The sequence below is a fragment of the Theobroma cacao genome, chromosome 9 (assembly GCF_000208745.1).
Source record: "Theobroma cacao cultivar B97-61/B2 chromosome 9, Criollo_cocoa_genome_V2, whole genome shotgun sequence".
Taxonomy (NCBI): domain Eukaryota; kingdom Viridiplantae; phylum Streptophyta; class Magnoliopsida; order Malvales; family Malvaceae; genus Theobroma; species Theobroma cacao.
In genome coordinates this window covers 34215471-34239102 of record NC_030858.1, presented here as the reverse complement: position 1 = coordinate 34239102, position 23632 = coordinate 34215471, and the positions used below count along the sequence as shown (strand labels likewise).

Here is a 23632-nt window from a genome sequence, read left to right as displayed (position 1 = left end):
TTCAAGAGAAAAAGTGTGAAAAATCAAGGAAAACAAGTGAAAAAGGTAGGATTTTTCAACCTAAGCTTGAAACCTATTTTCCTTAAGCATTTATCCTTATTTTCCATGCTTAAATTACATGTTTTCATGATGAATTCATGGCTGGTCAAAATGGGTAAGGAGAGAGAAAGATGTTGGATTGATTTGATTTTAAGATATGTTAGTGTTTTTAGTTAGTTTAGCATATTTAGAAACAAAACAACAAGAAAAGAATCCATTTTCCCCATGAATCTTCATTGGCCGAATCTTCCTTGATGTGTGTGGGTGATGGATTGTTATTATTTCAAGAGAAATGGCTTAGAAAATGATGAATAATGGTGAGAAAATTAAGTAGGAAAAATCATGGTGTTAGTACACTATAATGGCTGAATTTTTTCATGAAGAAATGGGAGGGTTTTGATGCTGAAATTGGTGTTATTGGAATTGTATTTAGAGAATTGAAATATTAGAAATGAAATGGAGCAATTTGGAGCCAAATCGAACACAATGGTCATTTAATCAGGTAATAGGCCGAATTAGGTCAGCACCACATTTAAACGGTAGTCGGATAAGTTGCATATCATATCATGCATATACACTGAGCCTGAATTGATTTTATAATGGTCAAGCATTAATGTGGTGAATTACGTATTGTACATTGTGGATAGGTGGTGAGCAAATTACACTGGTAAAAGTACAGAGATTGTGCTTGAAGATTGAGATTATGAGTACATTGACTCCTAGAACTGTGAGTGGACAATTTATCGTCTTAAATATCTAGAGTAATTATATTTGTTTGATGCCTTTATTAAATGGTGAGTTTAAATTATAAAATATTATATTTTTCAATTAAAATTTTTTTTAATAAAAATGAAATTTATACTGATTTTGAAATCAAACATTGTTTTGGGAAAATTAAGTATATGGAGACTGTGTTGAATTTATGATTTTATATGTTATTGAAACTGTGGCTTATGACACTATGATAGCATGATGGCTAAATTTTTGGAGTTGACATGAAATATATGAACAGTTTTGGATTGGTCTCGGTAGACTGGATTAAATTTTATTCACCATGTTATGCTATTGAAAATTTTATGGGTCTGGTGGTATATTAAACAGTCACTGCAGTGATGGGGGTTTTCGTGGACTGCCTATGAGAGGGGCACGGTAACCCAATTATATATTTACCTCCGGTGGGGGGGAAGATGTTGGATAAAGTATCTTCTGAGGTAAGATTTGAGTGCACCTCACGTTCGGGTCACCACGTGAGTGTGAGACTCAGCCAACGCCAAGGAACAGCTGTATGTCAGATGCGAAAACATGCTTATGGGTATGAGACATTTAACAGCCTTGGCGGTCTCAATGGGATACCTTGACGAAGGTACCCGCAAGAATGATTTTGACAGCGGCCAAGTTTAAAAAATCCATAAGTCGAGAAATTTTGACAAAAAGAAATTGTTTGGTATAGATTGAAACGAATTTTGCGTTATGAACATTATTGAGATATAACGTTTTTATATTGTCTTCATCTACTCGGCTTTAGATGTTTTTTATGGTAATTGTTTACTCACTGGGATTTTATAATCTCACCACCCTCATTTCCTCACATTTCAGGCTCGAAGAATTTCATAGTTAGCTGACTTTGATAAGGACCTTCATTTGGACTTGAATCGGCAAAAGTTGTAAGTTTTCAGCTTCCGATGCATTTTGGTTAGATGTGGGCCCACGTGTCGCTGTAAAAGTAATTTTATACTTTGGTTATTTGCTTTATAGTATATATGAATATAATTAACTTTTACACTATAAGAATTATTTACCGATAGCTTTATAAAAATTATTTTACAAGAAAATAGCTTATTTTATTGAATATTTTTATTATATTCAAATGGTCAAATTTTCACTACAAATGAACGTTTTAGATACTTAATTTGTTTTTAAATCACTAAATATATATTTTTTACTTACCTACTACATTTTTAGCAAGTTTTGAGATTTTCAACGAAAAATGACGAAAATGCCCTTGTGAGCCAGAAAATAATATTTTATTGTTTTGATTTGGAAACGACTTATGATTTCTTGTAATGCGAGATTTAATAACTGTCGCTCACCAGGGAGATGCGAAAGCTGATGCTAAGCCTTGTGGGGTTCCGATCGGCATTCGGGGTAATGAGTGCCTATCGGGATGTCGCGACCATTGTCATGGGCCCGATGGGAGTTTCGAGTCGTGACAAAGTTTCTCGTCGCGACAAAAATGGAATTTCGCTGCAGAGAGAATAGTGTCTGCCCCGCACACACGAAAGTTTCTCGCCGCAATGAAAAAGGAATTTCGCTGCAACAAAATTCAAGGCAAGTGGAATTAGGGGGATTTTTACTATATTAAAAATCCGTTCCTGATGCAACGAAAATCAAATTGAACACATTTGACAATAATCAATTTTTCAACATTCAATACAAGCACATATTATTTTCATAACTTTTTCTATAGCATATAAAACATATTTATAGCATATATATATACAAGCATGTATACAACCACCACCTCACCCAGCTCATGTGCACTCCGCACCGCACATAGCTGGAGTCATCGTGTGCACCCCCACATCGCGCACAACTAATGCCATCATGTGCTCCCCCCACATCGCACACATAGGCAATCTCATCATCCACACTCCCTCACCTCGTAATCACCGACATGTGCACTCCCCACACCGCACATGCATGGTCATAATTATCAACACACAACATATATATATTTATATATATACCAACGTAATACAATAGCACATGGATTTATCACAGTCACATTTCACAACGTAGAAACATTTCATTAAGAGCTTGTTCCCATGCATGTTTTTAAGAAAAGACAAATAAATTCTTTCATGTGATTCATTTAACACACATGTCGATATCCCAAAACATTTAAATGCAAGTTCACTCACCGGTGTTTGTTGATGCTTTGATTGACTCTAACTTCGACCAATGCTCCGAATGGAGATGTGGGATCTCGTTGGAACCTATCACACCCAATAGCATCTCAATCACCCAAATTGGCATTAATATAATTCCAAAAGCTATTTCCTAACTCAGGTTCAGCTAGTTTTTCCTAACTAGCTTCCAATCACCATTAAGTGGCTATTTATTCATTACTCTAGTCACCCTAAAAATGAATAAACAACCTCAACAATAAAACACTCATAAATCCCATTGTTAGCCATTATCAATATCTTAAAAATCAATCCTAACTTATTACTCACCTTAAGGTTTCTTTGTAGTTGAATTCCTTTTCAAAAGCTTTCAAACTATTGTGGGAAATCTCTCTCTCTCTCTCTCTCTCTCTCTCTACANAAAGAAATCAAAAGAAAATAAGGAAAAATCACATGAAAATTTTGATTTTCATGGAGGTGGAATGAAAAATGGCATTGGATGGGTGAGGAAAAAGAAAAAGTTACTGGAAGCTTGAAGAATCTGCTGGAAACTTGAAGAAGTTGCTAGAAACTTGGATATTTATGCCTTATATTTATCCATTTTCTCACGTAATTACCAAAATACCCTTAACAAGGTCATTTTGTCTTCTTCCTATCCTTTGTCCAATCTTTTTACTCTTTTGTCAATGAGACAAAATCCATAATAGTTTAAAAATACTCGGATTCACGAAAACTTAAAAATTTAGACTCGAGATGAAAAATGAACATTTTGCCCCTATTATGAAAATTATCAGTATTTTTATCTTCTTCATTTATTTTACCATCATAAACATCATTTATTTATTCCTTAGGCTTACTTAGACCTTAATAACATTAGAAAACTACTTCTAGGAGCTCACCATTAGAAATGACGAAATTACTCTTGGTTCGAGTTATAGCGTCTACTTCTAGTTATCGGTCTATGGAGGTCGAGGTTTCACAATACGAGGATATTGGGTGTCACATTTTGCTTGGTCAAGAACCCTCTATTTAACATATCATATCCAGAAGATGTGCTTAGTTTGTTTGTTATTTTAGTGTTAAACTTCAAATTATATTTTGATCAATTCTTAGGCACCCAAATCCTAAGAGAAAGGAAAAGAAACATCTAGGCAAATACAAGGCAAATTATTCCCATTCACATGGAAATCAACCTGTCAGAACTTCGCAAGATACAACGAAGATGATAATTCATATGCATACATTATTATTACTATATGATTACTCATAGGCTAATACCGAAACCTAGAGTTTCGATCAAGTGGAGATTGACAAGGGGCGAAATCCATGCTCAAGACTAGCCTCCCAAACTTTGTCAATGCTGAAAGTGGTGCCACCGCACTCGTTGACTTCCCAGCCTTCTGAAGCATGAATTATCCCAGCCACACGACTTGCACTCATAACCCTTCTCGGCAACCAGTCCTGTTTCAATTTATTTTTTGTTGAATTTTTAACATATTATACAACTAAAATAAAAAGAATGGTCTCCATGGACCATACTGATTCCGTTCATCTTCCACAAATTCATTTCTTGACTCTGTAGTGCAATGATACAAGTAATGAAGAAAAAAAGTGCAAATGTAGTACTCAAAGCACATCCCATCGTTTGGGAATCAAATTTTTTAAATTCCATTTGGATAAGAAAATTTTGGTCAAATAAGTAACTACTAACCTCACAAGAGTGCATGTTCTCCACAGATTTGGGAGCCTCCATAGCCGGTGTAGTATGATAGTAGCAATCTTTGCGGATTTGATTTGGAGGGAATATGGAAAATGGAATGAATAATGTTCCTTTTGGTGCCTTGGACTGTTCTTTATCAGTCAGTCCGTCTCCCACCAGCCATACCTGCAAAAATATATCAACGATTAAAACAATCAGCATGTAAACATTATATAGGAAGATACAATCATAAACCAAAGAGATTTTACCTTGACATCATATCTTGCTGAAAGAACCAAATTGCTTTCAAGCTTGTTATCATACTTTAGCAGCTTCTTGTAATCATCCTCTTGCAATGTGACCACCTGCTCATTCTAAATTGAAGTATAAACTCTTTAAATCCCTTAATTTAATGCTTCGATCCTATAGTTTTCCAAGGGATTATTTGAAGTTTACCTGGATACCCTTTTGGCATAAAGCTTGAACCAAGAGACAAGCATCCTTTGAAATTCTGCCTCTAAGGAGTACTTGGGTTGTTTCTTTAGGAATGCAGTTTAGAACAATAGCTGCTGCTAAACTGCTTCCATCTACAACCTTGATTTTAAGCTGAGGGTGCCTTTTCATATAAAGCTCTATATTTCTGCTAAACACCTCATGCTGCACACACACACAGACACACGTGTATATAGATATATATGCAGTAAACTTGAGAAGTTTGTAATAAAGTAAACATAATTTTTGGATTAGAAATATGTAGGCAGTGAAATTTTAAAGGCTGCATTAACAATTAAACATACCTGATTCAGAAGGCCTAAACTCAGCACCTTAGCTCCCTTCTTATCTGCATCTTGAATAGCTTCTCCAATCAATTTACTGATAGTTTCTCTTTGCCATTTTGAGAAATACTACAGGAAAAAAAACATATGCAGATTAAATTATAATTAGATAACACTCTGAAGAATCAAACGCCAAGATGAAAACATGTTAATTTCTTACTTGCATATTGTACTTGGGAACAACCCAAGCTTGAAGTTTGAGTTTCTTAAAGGCGTTCCTCTCCGAAATAAAGGCATGGCCATAAATCCAAGTCGAGCACAGACCAGAGCGTGACAGGCCACATAAACAGGAGGTACCATTTGGAAGCTTGGGGCTTGGAGGACAATGAAGGGAACCCAAGAGGCAGATGGTAGATGGAGTCTGGCGTGGTTAGATGAGTTAGATGAACCACGTCAGGTGACTCTGCCTCTCTCTTGATCGTGGTTTCATACAAAGTATCTGTCGACTTGTCCACGGTGCCATAGACATAATCATAGAATGGACAGTATAGGGAGTAATTGGTCCGAAATTGAGTGTGATGTAGAGAGTGAAACCTGTCATAAAATAGAATGATGATTAGAAATTTACCCACATATATACCTAAGTACATATAAACAAACATTAATTAATCTAGATATTGTATGTTTCGTTTTATCTTTCCTCGTAATAGACAAAATTCATGAATTTTACTTGGATTTTGTTTATAAACAAATTTGTAAGGAGAAAACTAGGTACTTCTGTACTAGAGAAGAAAGGAGTAAAGCAAGAGACTTACGATGGGGTGTACACAATGTACTTGAGAGGAGGGAAAATGGTGAAGGCCCATTCCGGGATGAACTCAAAGTTGCAGTGTCCCATGTTGTTCAAGAAATCAATAACAGTAAAGTAAGTAAACACTCCGATGATGGAAGCTTTTCCGATGTATATCGATGTCGATATTGGTATCAGAAAGAGCACATAATAGGAAAGTACTTCTGCGAATGGGTGCACAAATGCTGCCAAACAAAAATATTTGCATACATTAGAAGGGTAACCTAAGGAAGTCAAAAAATTTTATTTTTATTTCTACCTCAATACTTTGAAATTAAGACAAATTAGCACCTCTTACATTAAAAATTCAAAATCGTTACAAATATAAATCTCAAATATATGACTTTTATGAAATACGGTACATCTTATCCTGACAGTCTGATCTTCAAAAATTAAATGATGTTTTTATCCAAATTGTAGGCATATGAATGGTTAATTGGCTTACAGGTGTTGGGCTCGGTGACAATGGAAGATTGGTGATGGGAGTGGTAACAAGCGTAGAGGTAATGGTGGTGCAATGCCCTGTGAAGCCAATAGTAGACGAACTCTAAAGGACCCCAGTGAAGTAACAGTGTGATTATTGTGCCATCTGCCTTAAAGAAGGGCATGTTGAACTGATCTCTTAATACTACGCCCGCCGCGTAGAACAAAATTCCGTTCACTACCATCTGATCATCCCTGCCAAAACATCCAACACAATTCAGAATACAGGGTTAAGGACCTTGCGCCAAGAAAGCACATAATTCATTCTTTATTTCTTATTAATGTACGTCATCAATAACATTAGTTTTAAATTTATTTAATTTTGACTGGGATGACTCGGTGTACTGAAAGTCAGCATGGAGGAAAATGCCAAAGAGGGAAACAGCCAAGTTACAACGGTCTAGCTATTGGACTGAATCTGTAAGATTTACATAAATCAAACGTGAGTAGAAAGCTAATATACGGATTTTATAGGTCTGAGGCTTCCAAAAAGAATCTCTTAGAACAGCCGTTGATGACCTTTTACCTAAATGAAAAATTACTTGAAAAAATTTGAGAGGAAGTTTGAATGATTTCCCAGAATTGAAAGCAAGAAGAGAGAGAATGATAGTCTGCAAAAAAAAGGTGGTAGCTGAGAGAGCTAACCAGCTCCTTTCTCTGTCAACTTGCTCGAAGTCGAGGCTCTTGTCAACAATCCTGTTGTTTCCTTTGGCAGTTCGGTAGCGAGAGACAGAAATCCATAGCTGGTGGTGAGCGAGTCTAAACAAGAGGAATGGGAAGACCAGGAACATGAACAGGTTCCTCTCATTTTCTGCTGTGGTTATGAAGGAGTATGTGCTGTAAATAGCCCCAGGGACCAGAAGAGCATACTGCCAAAATTCATTCACAATCAATGTCGGAAAATAGCATTTCTACCGAAAGTTTCAGTTCTGCATTAGTCAATAAGTCGACACTTCAACTTTCACATTGTACTCTATTTCCCATCCTTTGACATATTTCATAACTCTTTAGAAACAATGAAACAGGCCTAAGAAAGGATTTGATTCAACAACAAAAGGATAGATACAAGTCCATGAGCAATTGCTTAAACATGAAGTATAAGTTTTTAAAGCAGATCAACGTAAGAAAAAGAAGCAACAAAAGCTTAACTTTATGATTTTCGTAAAAAAATAACAACCCTCAAATCATCTGATTATTTGTAAAAAACACCTGTGTGATTATATATTATTATGCATATTGACATATATAAAGTGCATGTAGGTACGTGCATAACTGTGACTCAAAGAAAAGAGGGAGACGAAGTACCTTGAAGTACCCAATAGACTGCCATGGCGAATCGGTGAGAATGCCTGGCTTACTAGCCATGTTTCTCCACCACTCTTACCGCCCTTTGTAGTATGAAATATCGGGTTATCAACACTTAATACATATATATATATATATAGTCGGTTGCAAACTAGAAATAGTTTAAGCAATGAGATTATAGATTTATTGTATAAAGAATTGGTAATTAAATGACCAATGTAATTTAATTAAGTCTAAAATCTCGAATCTCAACACAAGAACGAAAAAATTTATAAGATTGAAAAGAATATTTATTACCCATAATCTATTGAGATTTCATATATCTTGAAAAAAAGGAAATGACCTTTATCTTCTAAAGCAGAACCTAATTTGTGCATATCTTTTTTATTCAAACCATAGTGTATTACTGTATTAGTTCCCCACAAGAACAAAACGTATCGAATTGTAATACTGTCATCGCTATTAATTGAGGAAACTTTTTATTTCATATGTAATGAAAAGCCTAATTTGGAAAAAAAAAAAAGGAATTATTTTTACCAAAAATTAGTTAACATCGTCAATTATATACTAACAACGGAAGAAATTTAAAAGTTTTAAGCGAATTACTTTTCTTATAACATTTAGCTGTCAGAAGGGAGACAAAAATGTTTAGCTCCGTCCTTATCTAAAACTAAGCAGCAACGAAACAAGAAATGAAAAATGATGGATGTTTATCTTTCCGACGCATAATCAAATTTATACGTATCATTTTATTCAAAACCATACAAGAACAAAATGTATTGCATTGTAATACTATTATAATTATCATGTTGTGAAATATAATTTGACAAAATAAATATTAAAAAAATTAATAAAATAAAATGATATTATTCGAAAATATATATTGACAAATGAAGTAAAGGGCTTATTTATAGGTTAATATTAACCCTTTATAAGATAACGATAATATTAAAAGATTATATTTGAATGGATTAAATCTTAATCTTACTCCAATTTAATCTACATTTAAATCTAGATATATATAATCAAATCTAAGAGTTCAAATCATATAACACTTTTATGTCTAGCTTGTTGGGTTGTTTGGTCTGTTTGAGCGACCTGACCTAGTCTAAACTCTTAGGTTATAACATAATGAATATTTACACATATATTCATAACACTCTCCCTTAAATGTCTATTGTATAAAAAATATGCCTCCATTGTTCCTCAGAGATATCGAAATATATGTTTAATTCCATTTCAATCTTTTCGAGTTGGAGAAAAATTATATATTACTAATAAATTTACAACAAATGATATATCAAATAATGTATTGCTAGTCAGATACATTAGTGTTTCAATTACATTAAGATATGATACTTCAGAACCTAGAAACTTTTCATCATCCTCATGAGGTTAGAAAAAGTCTTTTCTTACATCTAGTGACCTTACAACCATTGGTGAACTCAATGGATGTGCTTTTGTTCATATAGAATCGTTTTAGCACTTTTACCATATACTTTGATTGATGGACAAAAATTTTATTTGTCTAAGTGTACAATATGAAGACCTAAACAAAACTTTATTTTTTATAAATCTTTTATCTCAAATTCTTTCTTTAAGTAATCCACGGCTTTTGATAACTATTCAAGAATTCCAATAATGTTTAAGTCATCAACATAAATAGCAATTATCACAAATTCACATTCAAATCTTTTTATAAAAACTCATGGTCATATAGAATCATTTTTATAGCCTACTTTCAACAAAGCGATCATACCACACGCGTCCGAATTACTTTAATCCATATAAAAATTTATTTAATTTGATCGAATAAATTTTTCAAGAATTTAAATTTTGTACTGCAGGCAACTTAAATCCTTCAACGATTTTCATAAAAATATTGTTATCAAGTGAGCTATATAAATAGGCTATAACTATATCCGTCAGACATATTTCAAGCTTCTCATGTATTGTCAGACTAATTAAAATCGAAATATAATTACATCCACTACAGGAGAATATGTCTCTTCATAATCAATACCAATTTTTAGGTAAAACCTTATGCAACAAACCATGCTTTAGTTCTCACAATCTCATTTTTCTCTATTTCGTTTTCACACAAATACTCATTTATATCTCACTGATTTTACATCGTTTGATGTACGGATTATAGGTTCAAAAACTTCACATTTTGCAAATGAATTCAATTTCACCTTAATTGCGTCTTTCCACATTGGTCAATCATTTCTATGTCTACATTCTTCAACAGATGTAGATTCAAGTTCCTCATTTTCTTCTATAATGTTGAGCACTACATTATATGCAAAAATATCATTGATGTTTATTTCATTTTGGTTCCATCTTTTCCCGTAATGACATAATTTGTTGAGATCTCTTCATTTTCGATGATTTTAAGTATTTGAATTTTTTTGAAATTTTATCAATTATATCAGATGTTTCTTTTAGAGTTTCTATTTCTTCTTTTTGACCATCTTGTATATTTGTTCTTTTTCTTTTTTAAGGATTTTATCTTCAAAACTGATTGATTTTCCACGCTTTTGGCGTGCATTGTTTTATAAGGTCATCAATTCTAATAAGAGCTTTTACAATTGGTATATAAGATTTAGTAATTCACTTTAGGTCAGTAAATACGTTTGGTAACTGATTTACTATATTTTGCAAATGAATTATCTTTTGAACTTCAAGTTCACATTAATTTGTTCAAAGATTAAAACTAGATAAGGATAATGCATTCTAAGAAATTTCTTTTTTCAACTACTTATTTTCTCCTTTTAGTGTTGGAAAAACTGTTTCATCAAAATGACAATATTCTGTAAACTTTGTTATAAATAAATCTCTTGTTGATACTTCTAGATATATAATTATAGATAGAAATTTGTATTCAATATATATTCCTAATCTCATTTGAGGATCCATTTTTGTGCGTTGTGGTGGAGCAATTATGACATATACCATACATCAAAAAATTCTTAGAAGGAAAATATTTGGTTCATAACCATAGACTAATTGTATAACAGAAAATTTATGATAATTTGTTGGCCTAATGTGTACAAGTGCTACTATATGCAAAATGGCATGCTCTAAGCAAAAATGAAGAGTTTGGTTTTCATAAGCAATGGCCTTTCAATCAATTAAAAGTGTTTAATAAATGATTTTATTAGACCATTTTGTGTATGAACATGAACAAAAGGTTATTCAACCTTTATTCCGACTAATATGCAATATTCATTAAAGGCTTGATATGTAAATTTATCAGCACTGTCAAGACGAATAGTCTTGATTGCGTAATCAAGAAAATGTACTTACAAACTAATGATTTAAGCGAGTAATCTTACAAATGTCAAATTACAAGTTGATAATAAGCATACATATGACCATCTAGTCGATACATTATTAAAATCATAAAAATATCTAAATAGTCCACATGATGGATGTATGGATCCACATATATCATCCTAAATACGTTTCAAAAGTGTAGGGGATTCAATCCCAACTTTAGTTACCGATGATCTTATAATTAATTTTCCTTGAGAGCAAGCAACACATAAGAATTCATTATATTAAAAAATCTTCTGATTTTTCCATGAATGACCACAAAAATTTGTAATAATTTTTCGTATCATTGTTGATCCAAAGTGGCCCAACCGGTCATGCCAAACATTAAAATTATTAGTGAATTTCTTGTTTACTATGGCATGAGTTTCAATAATTCTAATATTTGTTTAGTATAATCTAAAGAACATAACAAGTAATTTTTTCAATACACACTTCTTATCAAAGATAATTGATATAATATAGAGGTATTAAATGTCTCTTTTATTTGTTGTCTCAATATAATATCCATTCTTTAAAACTTAATAAATTTCTTTGAGACTTAATAGAAAATAATACATCTTTTATTTTAAACTTTATTCCTACGGTAGTAAAATATTAGCTAGTCAAGAGGTTATACTACTAGATATTGTATTAATATTGGTTTCTTCCATTGTTATGTGCAAAAAATATTTTTTGTCTTTAAATATAGTATGCATTGTAGCACTGTTTGCTAAACATATATCTGTATCATTTTTTTTTTTTGAAATAAGGGAGGCATTTATTCAGTAAAGCTCAAATTACATAAGTCTGGGCCAAAATATGCCCAATATATCAACTAACAATAAAGAGAAGATATTTGGTGGAGGAACCTCAAACGCATGGAGGCCTAGGGGAAGATCATGTTGTTTAGTTGCCTTCTAGTCAGCGCAACTATTGGCTTCGTGCAACACATGAGATATGGAGTAGGACCAGTCTCTCTAAATAAGCATCTTTATATTCTGCACAATACTTGCACATGGATCCAAATGAAACTTCTACTAAGATAGCCTCTGAAAGGCAAGTTTAAAGTCGGTTTCTATCAAAACCTTTATGAAACCTTTTTCCCAACACAATTCTAGCCCCTTTAAAATTGCCCAAAGCTCTGTTCCAAGTGAGAAAGAGATGCCAATTTTATAAACAAACCCAAATAGCCAATTGCCATTCCCATCCCTAACTAATCCTCTTGCTACGGCATCCCCTGGTTGGCCTTTAACAATGCCATCAACTTTCAGTTTCACATAGGGGTGATCTCGCTTGACCCAGGAAACAAGAATTTCAGACCTTATTCTCGCTTGTTGACAATGCAAACTGTCCCAAGCCTCCTTGGCTTTAGCCCATATCTGTTGAGATGCATTTTCCAGCCACTAAAAAGATTCCTCGAATAGACTTAAATTCCTCCAATACTAGAGCATCCAAAGTGTGTGAGTGAAGATAACACCCCATGGCAATGTATCATAAAGCACATTACTGGTCATATTTTCTTAGACCCACTGTTGCAAGTCTAATGCAAAGAAAGTGCTTGAGAGCAACTCTGGTTTAATTTTCAGCCACATATCTCTAGATGAGGAGCAATCTCTCAAGGCATGTATGATATTTTTTGTAGTATTACTGCATCTGCTACAAAAGCTTGATGAGCCTAGACTTCTCGTCATCAACCATTCTGTTGCAAGGAGAGATTCATGCAACACACGCCATATGAACATCTTGACTTTCCTACAGCTCCTAAGGTTCCATACCTGACGCCATTGTTCCATTTTAATGAGATTTGTTTTAACTTGGCTTTCATAAGCAGTTTTGATAGAAAAATTGCCACTGCTTGTCAAAGTCCAAAAACTAATGTCACTCTTAGTGTTGCTAGGGTCGATGAAAGATACTACAATCATTTGGGTTTCATATGCTGGTAGGGAGTCAGAAAGAAAATCTAAATCCCAGTTTCCATAAGCATCACAGAAGCATGCTACTAGTAAATCAATTTCAGCTAAAGACAAATCTCGTGTAGCAAAGCCAATTAATAGGCCACAAGGCAACCAAAAATCTAGCCAGAATTTAGTGTTAAGCCCATTGTTCACAATCATTCTCAAACCCTTAGCAATGACCTCTCTCCTTTTTAATATACTACTCTAAATGTGAGAGTCAGATGACTTTGCTTTGACTGAAAATAGATCTCTATTCCGTAAATATTTCTTCTGCAAAATTTTGACCCATAAGGAGTCCTTTCCTTTCCACAATTGCCAACCAAGCTTAGCAAGCCAAGCCAAACTAAATTTTCTGGTCTCTCTAATTTGTAAGCCACCCAGTTCTTTAAGAAGACAAAGAGTGCTCCAATTCATAGCATGAATTTTCTTCTCACCACTTAAGTGTCCCCAAATAAAATTCCTATTTAACATGTCAATTTCCTTAGCCACATGAGTAGGGATTAAGTTGGTTTGCATAACATATGAAGCCATTATGATAGTGGTTGCTTGTACTAATGAAACTCTGCCCACCATAGAGAGAAACTCATTATTCCACTATTCAAGCTTTCGCTTCACTTTACTGCATAAAAAAGAATAAGTAGTTCTTTTAATCCTACCATGAAGCATCGGGGTCCTCAAGTATTTACCAAAATCTTTTGTGAGGTTGATGCAAGCAGTTCAACTTAACTCTTTAGCTCTAGTGGGGTTGATATTCGAAGAAACAAGCATTCTAGATTTCTCAAGACTCACTTTCTGGCCTGAAACTAAGCAAAACTTATGAATGATCCGCATCATAACTTGCAATTGGGTCTTGGTACTAGTTCCAAATAACATGATGTCATCTGCAAAGCACACATGGGAAAAAGTTGGACCATTTCTTATTAGGGATAGAGGTTTCTAGTTGCCCAATTTAACTTCTTCATTTATAAGCAAGGATAGTTTTTCCAAGCATAGCACAAATAAGTAAGGAGATAATGGGTCTCGTTAGCTAATGCCTCTAGATGGAGTGAATTTTTTAGACTGTTTACCATTCCATATAACAGAGAAAGAAGGAGTCTAGACAATATACCAAATTAAAGAGATCCATTGCGGAGGAAGGCCTATCTCTACTAGGAAATCTTGAAGAAAAGACCATTTAAGTTTGTCATAGGCCTACTCTAGCTAGAGTGAATTTTGTGAGGCTGTTTGCCATTCCATATAACAGAGAAAGAAAGAGTCCAGACAATATACAAAATTAAAGAGATCCATTGCGGAGGAAGGCCTATCTCTATTAGGAAATCTTGAAGAAAGGACCATTTAAGTCTGTCACAAGCCTTCTCAAGGTCAATTTTGATAGCCACAGCTTCTTATCTTCGCTTCATACCCCGCATTGTGTGAATGACTTCTTGCACTACAATAACATTATCAGTTGCTTGACACCCTGGTATAAAACTACTCTGTGTGTTACTAATAAGCTCATTCAGTAATGGACGTAGTCAATCGACAAGAATTTTGCTAAGCAGGTTCAGAGGTATTGAACACAAACTTATAGGGTGAAATTGGTTAATCTTCTCAGGTCCTTCCACTTTAGGAATAAGAGTAATAAGTGTATGGTTTCAGGATGGTGCAAAGGAGCCTTTGAGATAGGCATCTTGTACAAATTTAATGAGATCATTACCAATATGTCTCCAATTTTTATTGAAGAAGCTTGCTAGAAATCCATCATATCTCGAGCTTTTGTTGGGATGCATATCAAAGAGAGCATGTTTAATTTCGTCACTCATAATCGGCCAAAGTTGATGATTTTTCAAGGTCCAATCTCCAATATGTGTATGACAGTAATGATTCACTAACCCCATCATATGTGTATAAATTCATAAAGAAATGAACCACTAGCCTTAAAGTTCTAAAAGATCTGAGCACCAAGAGTTATCTTCTCTTTTAAAAGCATTTATCTGTTTCCTCCTCTGTTTACTCTTCACCATGGCGTGATAAAACTTGCTATTACCATCTTCGTATTTGAACTAGTCTATCTTTGCTCGTTGTTGCCATATTACTTCTTCCTGGTGTAGGACTAAATTATATTATTCAATGAGAGAGAATTCAAGATTCTGGAGATAATAATTGGGCCCAAATCCTCTTGACCCTTTTTTTTTCTCTAGCAATGATCAGATTTGCTCAATCCAATTCCTAGCAATAACATGTCATCACCAATTAATAAAATTTGTGATGCTTTTACATCTACTTATTTGGTCAACAGAATATTAACAACTTAAACCTCAATTTCAATCATTAATTCTGGCTTTTTTTATATTAATTTTCCACATCCATCAAAGCTTAAGCCTCGGGTTAGTCAAAGTTTTCAATATAATTCCTTCTTCACTAACTTTGCTTAGAAACTAAGCACCAGCTCAATCAATCTCCTAGTCATCAACAATTTATATTTACTTAATATATTTTCTAAGACTATCTACTTATACATGTGACCAGCAGTTAAAATGGTAATCTAATTTCAAATTCCAATTTATTTCCTTATCTTCGAACTTCACCAATCTGCCTTTGGTACTAAGCCACGGTTTGGAAACATTTTCAGCAACTTCTTCCTCTTATAATCCCTTACAACTAGGCACATTTAATTAATTGAACAGGCTCAATTTTTTTTTTTTTTATAAACCGTAGCTAATTTGGGTGAGCAATTAACCATTAGTTTCTAGCACCTTACCTCATTGACAGCTTAACTCATCCAAATTCTTGATTTTCAACACTACTTCACCCACATCACCAAATCTGCCACAATGAGTTCAAAAGCTATAAATTTCTTAAACTTAAATCTTTAAAGATTAACTCGTAATTTCCTTGCCTACACATCAAACTCCCAGCTCCTAGCTTCCATTTGTGGGGCCTTGATCCCTTCAAAATAAGTAGGTAGCCACGGGTTGCAAGGAACCAATAGGAATCTCTACTATATATTACATGGATCACCTTTAAAACCAACTTGAAAGATTTCCATAGGAGCCCTCGGGTTCACTCAAATAATGAGGATAATGGAAGCTTGAGTGGCTAGATTTTTTGTATCTTTAGCTCTCTTTGGAAAGTAGGAACGATAGAAAAAATCTTGAGAGAATTTCTTTGGAGTTCTCGGGCTTTCCAGGAAAAGAGGGGGCAGAATGTCTAAGCTCCAAAGAATGGGCGATTCCCCAAGCTTAGTTCCTTTCAATTCAATCCTCTGTTTTTTTTTTTTTTTTTTTTTTTGTTTTGCAAATCATTTCCTTTGCATAGGAGGACAACATTGCTTTGTCCCCCCTCCTCATTGGTGTAATTTTGTTCCTTTTATTTCTTTCTCCTTTGGTTGTTGCATGGGTGGTCAACTTTGTGTTGACCGCCCATTTAATCCTTAACATCTTCTACATACGTATTTGTTTTTAATATAATTTAAGGATAGATTAATTGCCAATAAGTTCTCTAACTTTTTTTTATTCTCTGTTTAACCCTCCAAACTTTTTCTCTTTTATAATTTAATCTTTCAAACTTTTCATATATTATAATCTGATCTTCTAACTTTTTGCTAATTAAAAATTCAACCCGTTAACTTTTTGTTTCGACCATTCTTTTGGCTTTATCTGTCTTCTATTATTTTTCNTGCATGGGTGGTCAACTTTGTGTTGACCGCCCATTTAATCCTTAACATCTTCTACATACGTATTTGTTTTTAATATAATTTAAGGATAGATTAATTGCCAATAAGTTCTCTAACTTTTTTTTATTCTCTGTTTAACCCTCCAAACTTTTTCTCTTTTATAATTTAATCTTTCAAACTTTTCATATATTATAATCTGATCTTCTAACTTTTTGCTAATTAAAAATTCTACCCGTCAACATTTTGTTTCAACCATTCTTTTGGCTTTATCTATCTTCTATTATTGTTCCTTTACCCATGTACTTGCAAAATATTCATTTTGTATATCACCAATATATCACAATAATATTTAAATATATTAATACACATTTATGCTTTATTTTTTTATAATAACATGTGGGCCCCACCATGCTACATTTCCTTAAAATTTTTCTCTCTCTCCCACTTGGGCTAAATCTAACTCCATGAAATCGGCCAATAATGTTTTATTCTTTTATTCAGCCATCATCTTTATTTTAATATTATTTTATTATAAAAATACTATTTTAATTTCTCCACTCCCACATGACTTTTCTCATCATCAATAACCACAATTCTTCTTAAATTTCAAATAACGTTTTCTTTTAATTAACATCCCAAGGATGGGATGTTACACAGGCTATTAGACAAGTGGTCTCCCAGTTTTGTCTAGTGAGTTGTGACTTTTTGTTCCTAGTTAGTTTGTAGGAACAAAGAAAGCATGCAAAGTTGACACAAATACATACCATGATCGAACCAGTTCAATTCGCGTTCTAGCTAGACCACATTAATTTATGGCTAAGGACATGATTTCCAAATTCCAATCTGCAATTGTTTTACAGGTCAAGTTTCTATCACTTAATTGCACTTATATGAAAATTAGTCGAAGCTTTTAGAAAATTTTACAAGCATGGGTTGAATATATGTTTGATATTTGCTATAATATAACTATGTCTAGCTAGAACTAGTCATAAAGATGCTGCAGATCGTCATAGCTGGTTTTGGCATGTAGGAGGTGATGGATGAACTGGGTGTATACGTTCTGATATATGACAGAGCTGGATATGGAGAGAGTGATTCAAACCCAAACAGTATGGTGAAGGGTGAGGCACTTGACATCCAAGAACTTGCTGATCAGTTTCAACTAGGACAAAAGTTTTACGTGATTGGGCTCTCCTTGGGGACTTATGCCATCTGGTCATGCCTTAAATACATACCACATAGGCATGTTCATGGCTTTTGCTTTTTCAGGCCTTAAATTCGCTTGCAGGTTAGCTGCTGCATCTCTAATAGTGCCACTCATAGACTTTTGGTGGCCCTCTTTTTCTATTTTATGCATCATGTGAAGCAATGTTCAGGCAAGTTTTGCTTGGTGAAGAACCCTCTATTTAACATATCATATCCAGAAGATGTACTTAGTATGTTTGTTATTTTTAGTGTTAAACTTCAAATTATATTTTGATCAATTCTTAGGCACCCAAATCCTACAGTCTACCAGAGAAAGGAAAAGAAACATCTAGGCAAATACAAGGCAAATTATTCCCATTCACATGGAAGTCAACCTGTCAGAACATCGCAAGATACAACGAAGATGATAATTCATATGCATACATTATTATTACTATATGATTACTCATAGGCTAATACCGAAACCTAGAGTTTCGATCAAGTGGAGATTGACAAGGGGCGAAATCCATGCTCAAGACTAGCCTCCCAAACTTTGTCAATGCTGAAAGTGGTGCCACCGCACTCGTTGACTTCCCAGCCTTCTGAAGCATGAATTATCCCAGCCACACGACTTGCACTCATAACCCTTCTCGGCAACCAGTCCTGTTTCAATTTATTTTTTGTTGAATTTTTAACATATTATACAACTAAAATAAAAAGAATGGTCTCCATGGACCATACTGATTCAGTTCATCTCCCACAAATTCATTTCTTGACTCTGTAGTGCAATGATACAAGTAATGAAGAAAAAAAGTGCAAATGCAGTATTCAAAGCACATCCCATCCTTTGGGAATCAAATTTTTTAAATTCCACTTGGATAAGAAAATTTTGGTCAAATAAGTAATTACCAACCTCACAAGAGTGCATGTTCTCCACAGATTTGGGAGCCTCCATAGCCGGTGTAGTATGATAGTAGCAATCTTTGCGGATTTGATTTGGAGGGAATATGGAAAATGGAATGAATAATGTTCCTTTTGGTGCCTTGGACTGTTCTTTATCAGTCAGTCCGTCTCCCACCAGCCATACCTGCAAAAATATATCAACGATTAAAACAATCAGCATGTAAACATTATATAGGAAGATACAATCATAAACCAAAGAGATTTTACCTTGACATCATATCTTGCTGAAAGAACCAAATTGCTTTCAAGCTTGTTATCATACTTTAGCAGCTTCTTGTAATCATCCTCTTGCAATGTGACCACCTGCTCATTATAAATTGAAGTATAAACTCTTTAAATCCCTTAATTTAATGCTATGATCCTATAGTTTTCCAAGGGATTATTTGAAGTTTACCTGGATACCCTTTTGGCATAAAGCTTGAACCAAGAGACAAGCATCCTTTGAAATTCTGCCTTTAAGGAGTACTTGGGTTGTTTCTTTAGGAATGCAGTTTAGAACAATAGCTGCTGCTAAACTGCTTCCATCTACAACCTTGATTTTAAGCTGAGGGTGCCTTTTGATATAAAGCTCTATATTTCTGCTAAACTCCTCATGCTGCACACATACACACACACACGTGTACACATATATATATATACATATATATATATATATACATATATATATATATATATACATACAGTAAACTTGAGAAGTTTGTAATAAATTAAACATAATTTTTGAATTAGAAATATGTAGGCAGTGAAATTTTAAAGGCTGCATTAACAATTAAACATACCTGATTCAGAAGGCCTAAACTCAGCACCTTAGCTCCCTTCTTATCTGCATCTTGAATGGCTTCTCCAATCAATTTACTGATAGTTTCTCTTTGCCATTTTGAGAAATACTACAGGAAAAAAAAACATATGCAGATTAAATTATAATTAGGTAACACTCTGAAGAATCGGACGCCAAGATGGAAACATGTTAATTTCTTACTTGCATATTGTACTTGGGAACAACCCAAGCTTGAAGTTTGAGTTTTTTAAAGGCGTTCCTCTCTGAAATAAAGGCATGGCCATAAATCCAAGTCAAGAGCACAGACCAGAGAGTGACAGGCCACATAAACAGGAGGTACCATTTGGAAGCTTGGGGCTTGGAGGACAATGAAGGGAACCCAAGGGGCAGATGGTAGATGGAGTCTGGCGTGGTTAGATGAGTTAGATGAACCACGTCAGGTGACTCTGCCTCTCTTTTGATCGTGGTTTCATACAAGGAATCTGTCGACTTGTCCACGGTGCCATAGACATAATCATAGAATGGACAGAAAAGGGAGTAATTGGTCCGAAATTGAGTGTGATGTAGAGAGTGAAACCTGTCATAAAATAGAATGACAATTAGAAATTTACCCACATACCTAAGTACATATAAACAAACATTAATTGATCTAGATGTATGTTCCGTTTTATCTTACTCGTAATAGACAAAATGCATGAATTTTACTTGAATTTTGTTTATAAAAAAGTTTGTGAGGAGAAAACTAGGTGCGTCTATACTGGAGAAGAAAGGGGTAAAGCAAGAGGCTTACGATGGGGTGTACACAATGTACTTGAGAGGAGGGAAAATGGTGAAGGCCCATTCCGGGATGAACTCAAAGTTGCAGTGTCCCATGTTGTTCAAGAAATCAACAACAGTAACGTAAGTAAACACTCCGATAATGGAAGCTTTTCCGATATATATCGATGTCAATATTGGTATCAGAAGGAGCACATAATAGGAAATTACTTCTGCGAATGGGTGCACAAATGCTGCCAAACAAAAATATTTGCATACATTAGAAGGGTAACCTAAGGAAGTCAAAAAATTTTATTTTTATTTCTACCTCAATACTTTGAAATTAAGACAAATTAGCACCTCTTACATTAATTCTTTTAAATTCAAAATCATTTATAAATCTCAAATATATAATTTTTATGAAATACGGTACATCTTATCCTAACAGTCTAATCTTCAAAAATTAAATGATGCTATTATCCAAATTGTAAGCATATGAATGGTTAATTGGCTTACAGGTGTTGGGCTCGGTGACAATGGAAGAATGGTGATGGGAGTGGTAGCGAGCGTAGAGGTAATGGTGGTGCAATGCCCTGTGAAGCCAATAGTAGAGGAACTCTGCAGGACCCCAGTGAAGTAACAGTGTGATTATTGTGCCATCTGCTTTAAAGAAAGGCATGTTGAATTGATCTCTTAATACTACGCCCGCCGCGTAGAACAAAATTCCGTTCAATACAATCTGATCATCCCTGCCAAAACATCCAACACAATTCAGAATACAGGGTTAAGGACCTTGCACGAAGAAAGGACATAATTCATTCTTAATTTCTTATTAATTTACATCATCAATAACATTAGTTTTAAATTTTTTTAATTTTGACTGGGATGACTCGGTGTACTTAAAGTCAGCATGGAGGAAAATCCCAAAGAGGGAAAAAGCCAAGTTACATGGGTCTAGCTATTGGTGTGGTACCAATCAAGGGCCCGACAGCCATATGACCGCCTTGCCAATAATTACCATGTGCTGGGGACTGCAGGCTGCAGCACACTGCCCGATAAGTTGTAGTATTAGTTTCTTTTTATTATATACAAAAACAATGGTTTTATCTTTGTGAAGAACTGAATCTGTAAGATCCACATAAATCCCACGTTATTAGACAGCTAATATACGGATTTTATAGGTCTGAGGCTTCCAAAAAGAGTCTCTTAGAACAGCCGTTGATGACCTTTTACCTAAATGAAAAATTACTTGAAAAAATTTGAGAGGAAGTATGAATGATTTCCCAGAATTGAAAGCAAGAAGAGAGAGAAGGATAGTCTGCAAAAAAAAAGATGGTAGCTGAGAGAGCTAACCAGCTCCTTTCTCTGTCAACTTGCTCGAAGTCGAGGCTCTTGTCAACAATCCTGTTGTTTCCTTTGGCAGTTCGGTAGCGAGAGACAGAAATCCATAGCTGGTAGTGAGCGAATCTAAACAAGAGGAATGGGAAGACCAGGAACATGAACAGGTTCCTCTCATTTTCTGCTGTGGTTATGAAGGAGTATGTGCTGTAAATAGCCCCAGGGACCAGAAGAGCATACTGCAAAAATTCATTCACAATCAATGTCAGAAATATAGCATTTCTACCAAAAGTTTAAGTTCTACACTAGTCAATAAGTCAACACTTCAACTTTCACATTGTACTCTATTTCCCATCCTTTGACATATTTCATAACTCTTTAGAAACAATGAAACAGGCCTAAGAAAGGATTTGATTCAACAACAAAAGGATAGATACAAGTCCATCAGCAATTGCTTAAACATGAAGTATAAGTCTTTTAAGCAGATTAACTTAAGAAAAAGAACCAACAAAAGCTTCGTGTTAAAACTTTATGATTTTCGTAAAAAAATAACAACCCTGAAATCATCTGATTATTTGTAAAAAACACCTATGTGATTATATATTATTATGCATATTTGCGTATATAAAGTGCATGTAGGTACGTGCATAACTGTGACTCAAAGAAAAGAGGGAGACGAAGTACCTTGAAGTTCCCAATAGACTGCCATGGCCAATCGCTGAGAATGCCTGGTTTAGTAGCCATGTTTCTCCACCACTCTTTCTGCCCTTTGCAGTCTAAAATATCCGGTTATCAACACTTAATACATACATATATATATATATAGTCAGTTGCAAACTAGAAATAGTTAATATTATAAATTTTTTTTACACTTTTTTTTTCTATTCAATCGCTGTTTTTTTATTAGTCAGTGTCAGTGCTTGGCCCGCCTCCGAACTTACTTTCAAAGAAGAGCTGACTCACAATGTTACTCTAGCATATAATTATTAATATGGTACGATATATGGTATAATTATCAATATGTTACCAATGTAATTTAAATAAGTCTAAAATCTCGAATCTTAAGAGAAGAAGGAAAAAATTTATAAAATTGAAAAGAATATTTATTACCCATAATCTATTGAGATTTCATATATCTAAAAGAAATGGAAATGCCTTTGTATCTTTCTAAAGCATAACCTAATTTGTGCACATCTTTTTTATTCAAACCATAGTGTATTACTGTATTAGTTCCCCACAAGAACAAAACGTATTGAATTGTAATACTGCCATCGCTATTAATTGAGGAAACTTTTTATTTCATACGTAATGAAAAGCCTAATTTGGAAAAAAAAAAAAAGGAACTATTTTTACCAAAAATTAGTTAACGTTGTCAATTATAAACTAACAATGGAAGAAATTTAAAAGTTCTAAGCAAATTACTTTTCGAATAACATTCAGCTATCAGAAGGGAGACAAAACTGTTTAGTTCCGTCCTTATCTAAAACTAAGCAGCAACTAAACAAGACAAATGTTTAGGTACACTCCTCGCTGTTGTTTTATTAATAATCGTCGGTGTTAGGCCCTCCTCCAAAATTTCTTTCAAAGAAGAGCTTAGTCACAACGTTAGTGTAGCATATAATTATT

At 34.2% G+C, this 23632-nt stretch overlaps 1 protein-coding gene and 1 pseudogene across 2 annotated transcripts; both read right to left on the bottom strand.

Moving 5' to 3' along the window:
- LOC18590334 lies at window positions 4088-8118 on the bottom strand (annotated as a pseudogene). Its single transcript, XR_001929229.1, has 10 exons — window positions 8059-8118; window positions 7399-7622; window positions 6716-6948; window positions 6236-6455; window positions 5641-6014; window positions 5442-5549; window positions 5101-5301; window positions 4914-5009; window positions 4657-4830; window positions 4088-4406 (listed from the first exon to the last, which is right to left on the bottom strand). The product of XR_001929229.1 is annotated as a protein ECERIFERUM 1 (transcript).
- On the bottom strand, window positions 18520-22810 carry LOC18590332 (protein ECERIFERUM 1). The gene is made up of 10 exons (XM_018128141.1): window positions 22691-22810; window positions 22022-22245; window positions 21185-21417; window positions 20703-20922; window positions 20114-20489; window positions 19914-20021; window positions 19529-19729; window positions 19342-19437; window positions 19085-19258; window positions 18520-18834 (listed from the first exon to the last, which is right to left on the bottom strand). The coding sequence occupies exons 1-10, from the start codon at window positions 22748-22750 to the stop codon at window positions 18670-18672; spliced, it is 1857 nt and encodes a 618-aa protein (XP_017983630.1). The 5' UTR covers window positions 22751-22810; the 3' UTR covers window positions 18520-18669.

Coding starts and splice junctions, on each gene's coding strand:
- LOC18590332 (XM_018128141.1), bottom strand. CDS start 22,750: ATGGCTACTAAACCAGGCATTCTCAGCGATTGGCCATGGCAGTCTATT. Junction 21,418..22,021: donor GTTGACAGAGAAAGGAGCTG/GTTAGCTCTCTC, acceptor ATGTTTTGGCAG/GGATGATCAGATTGTATTGA. Junction 20,022..20,113: donor TTCCCAAGTACAATATGCAA/GTAAGAAATTAA, acceptor TTTTTCCTGTAG/TATTTCTCAAAATGGCAAAG.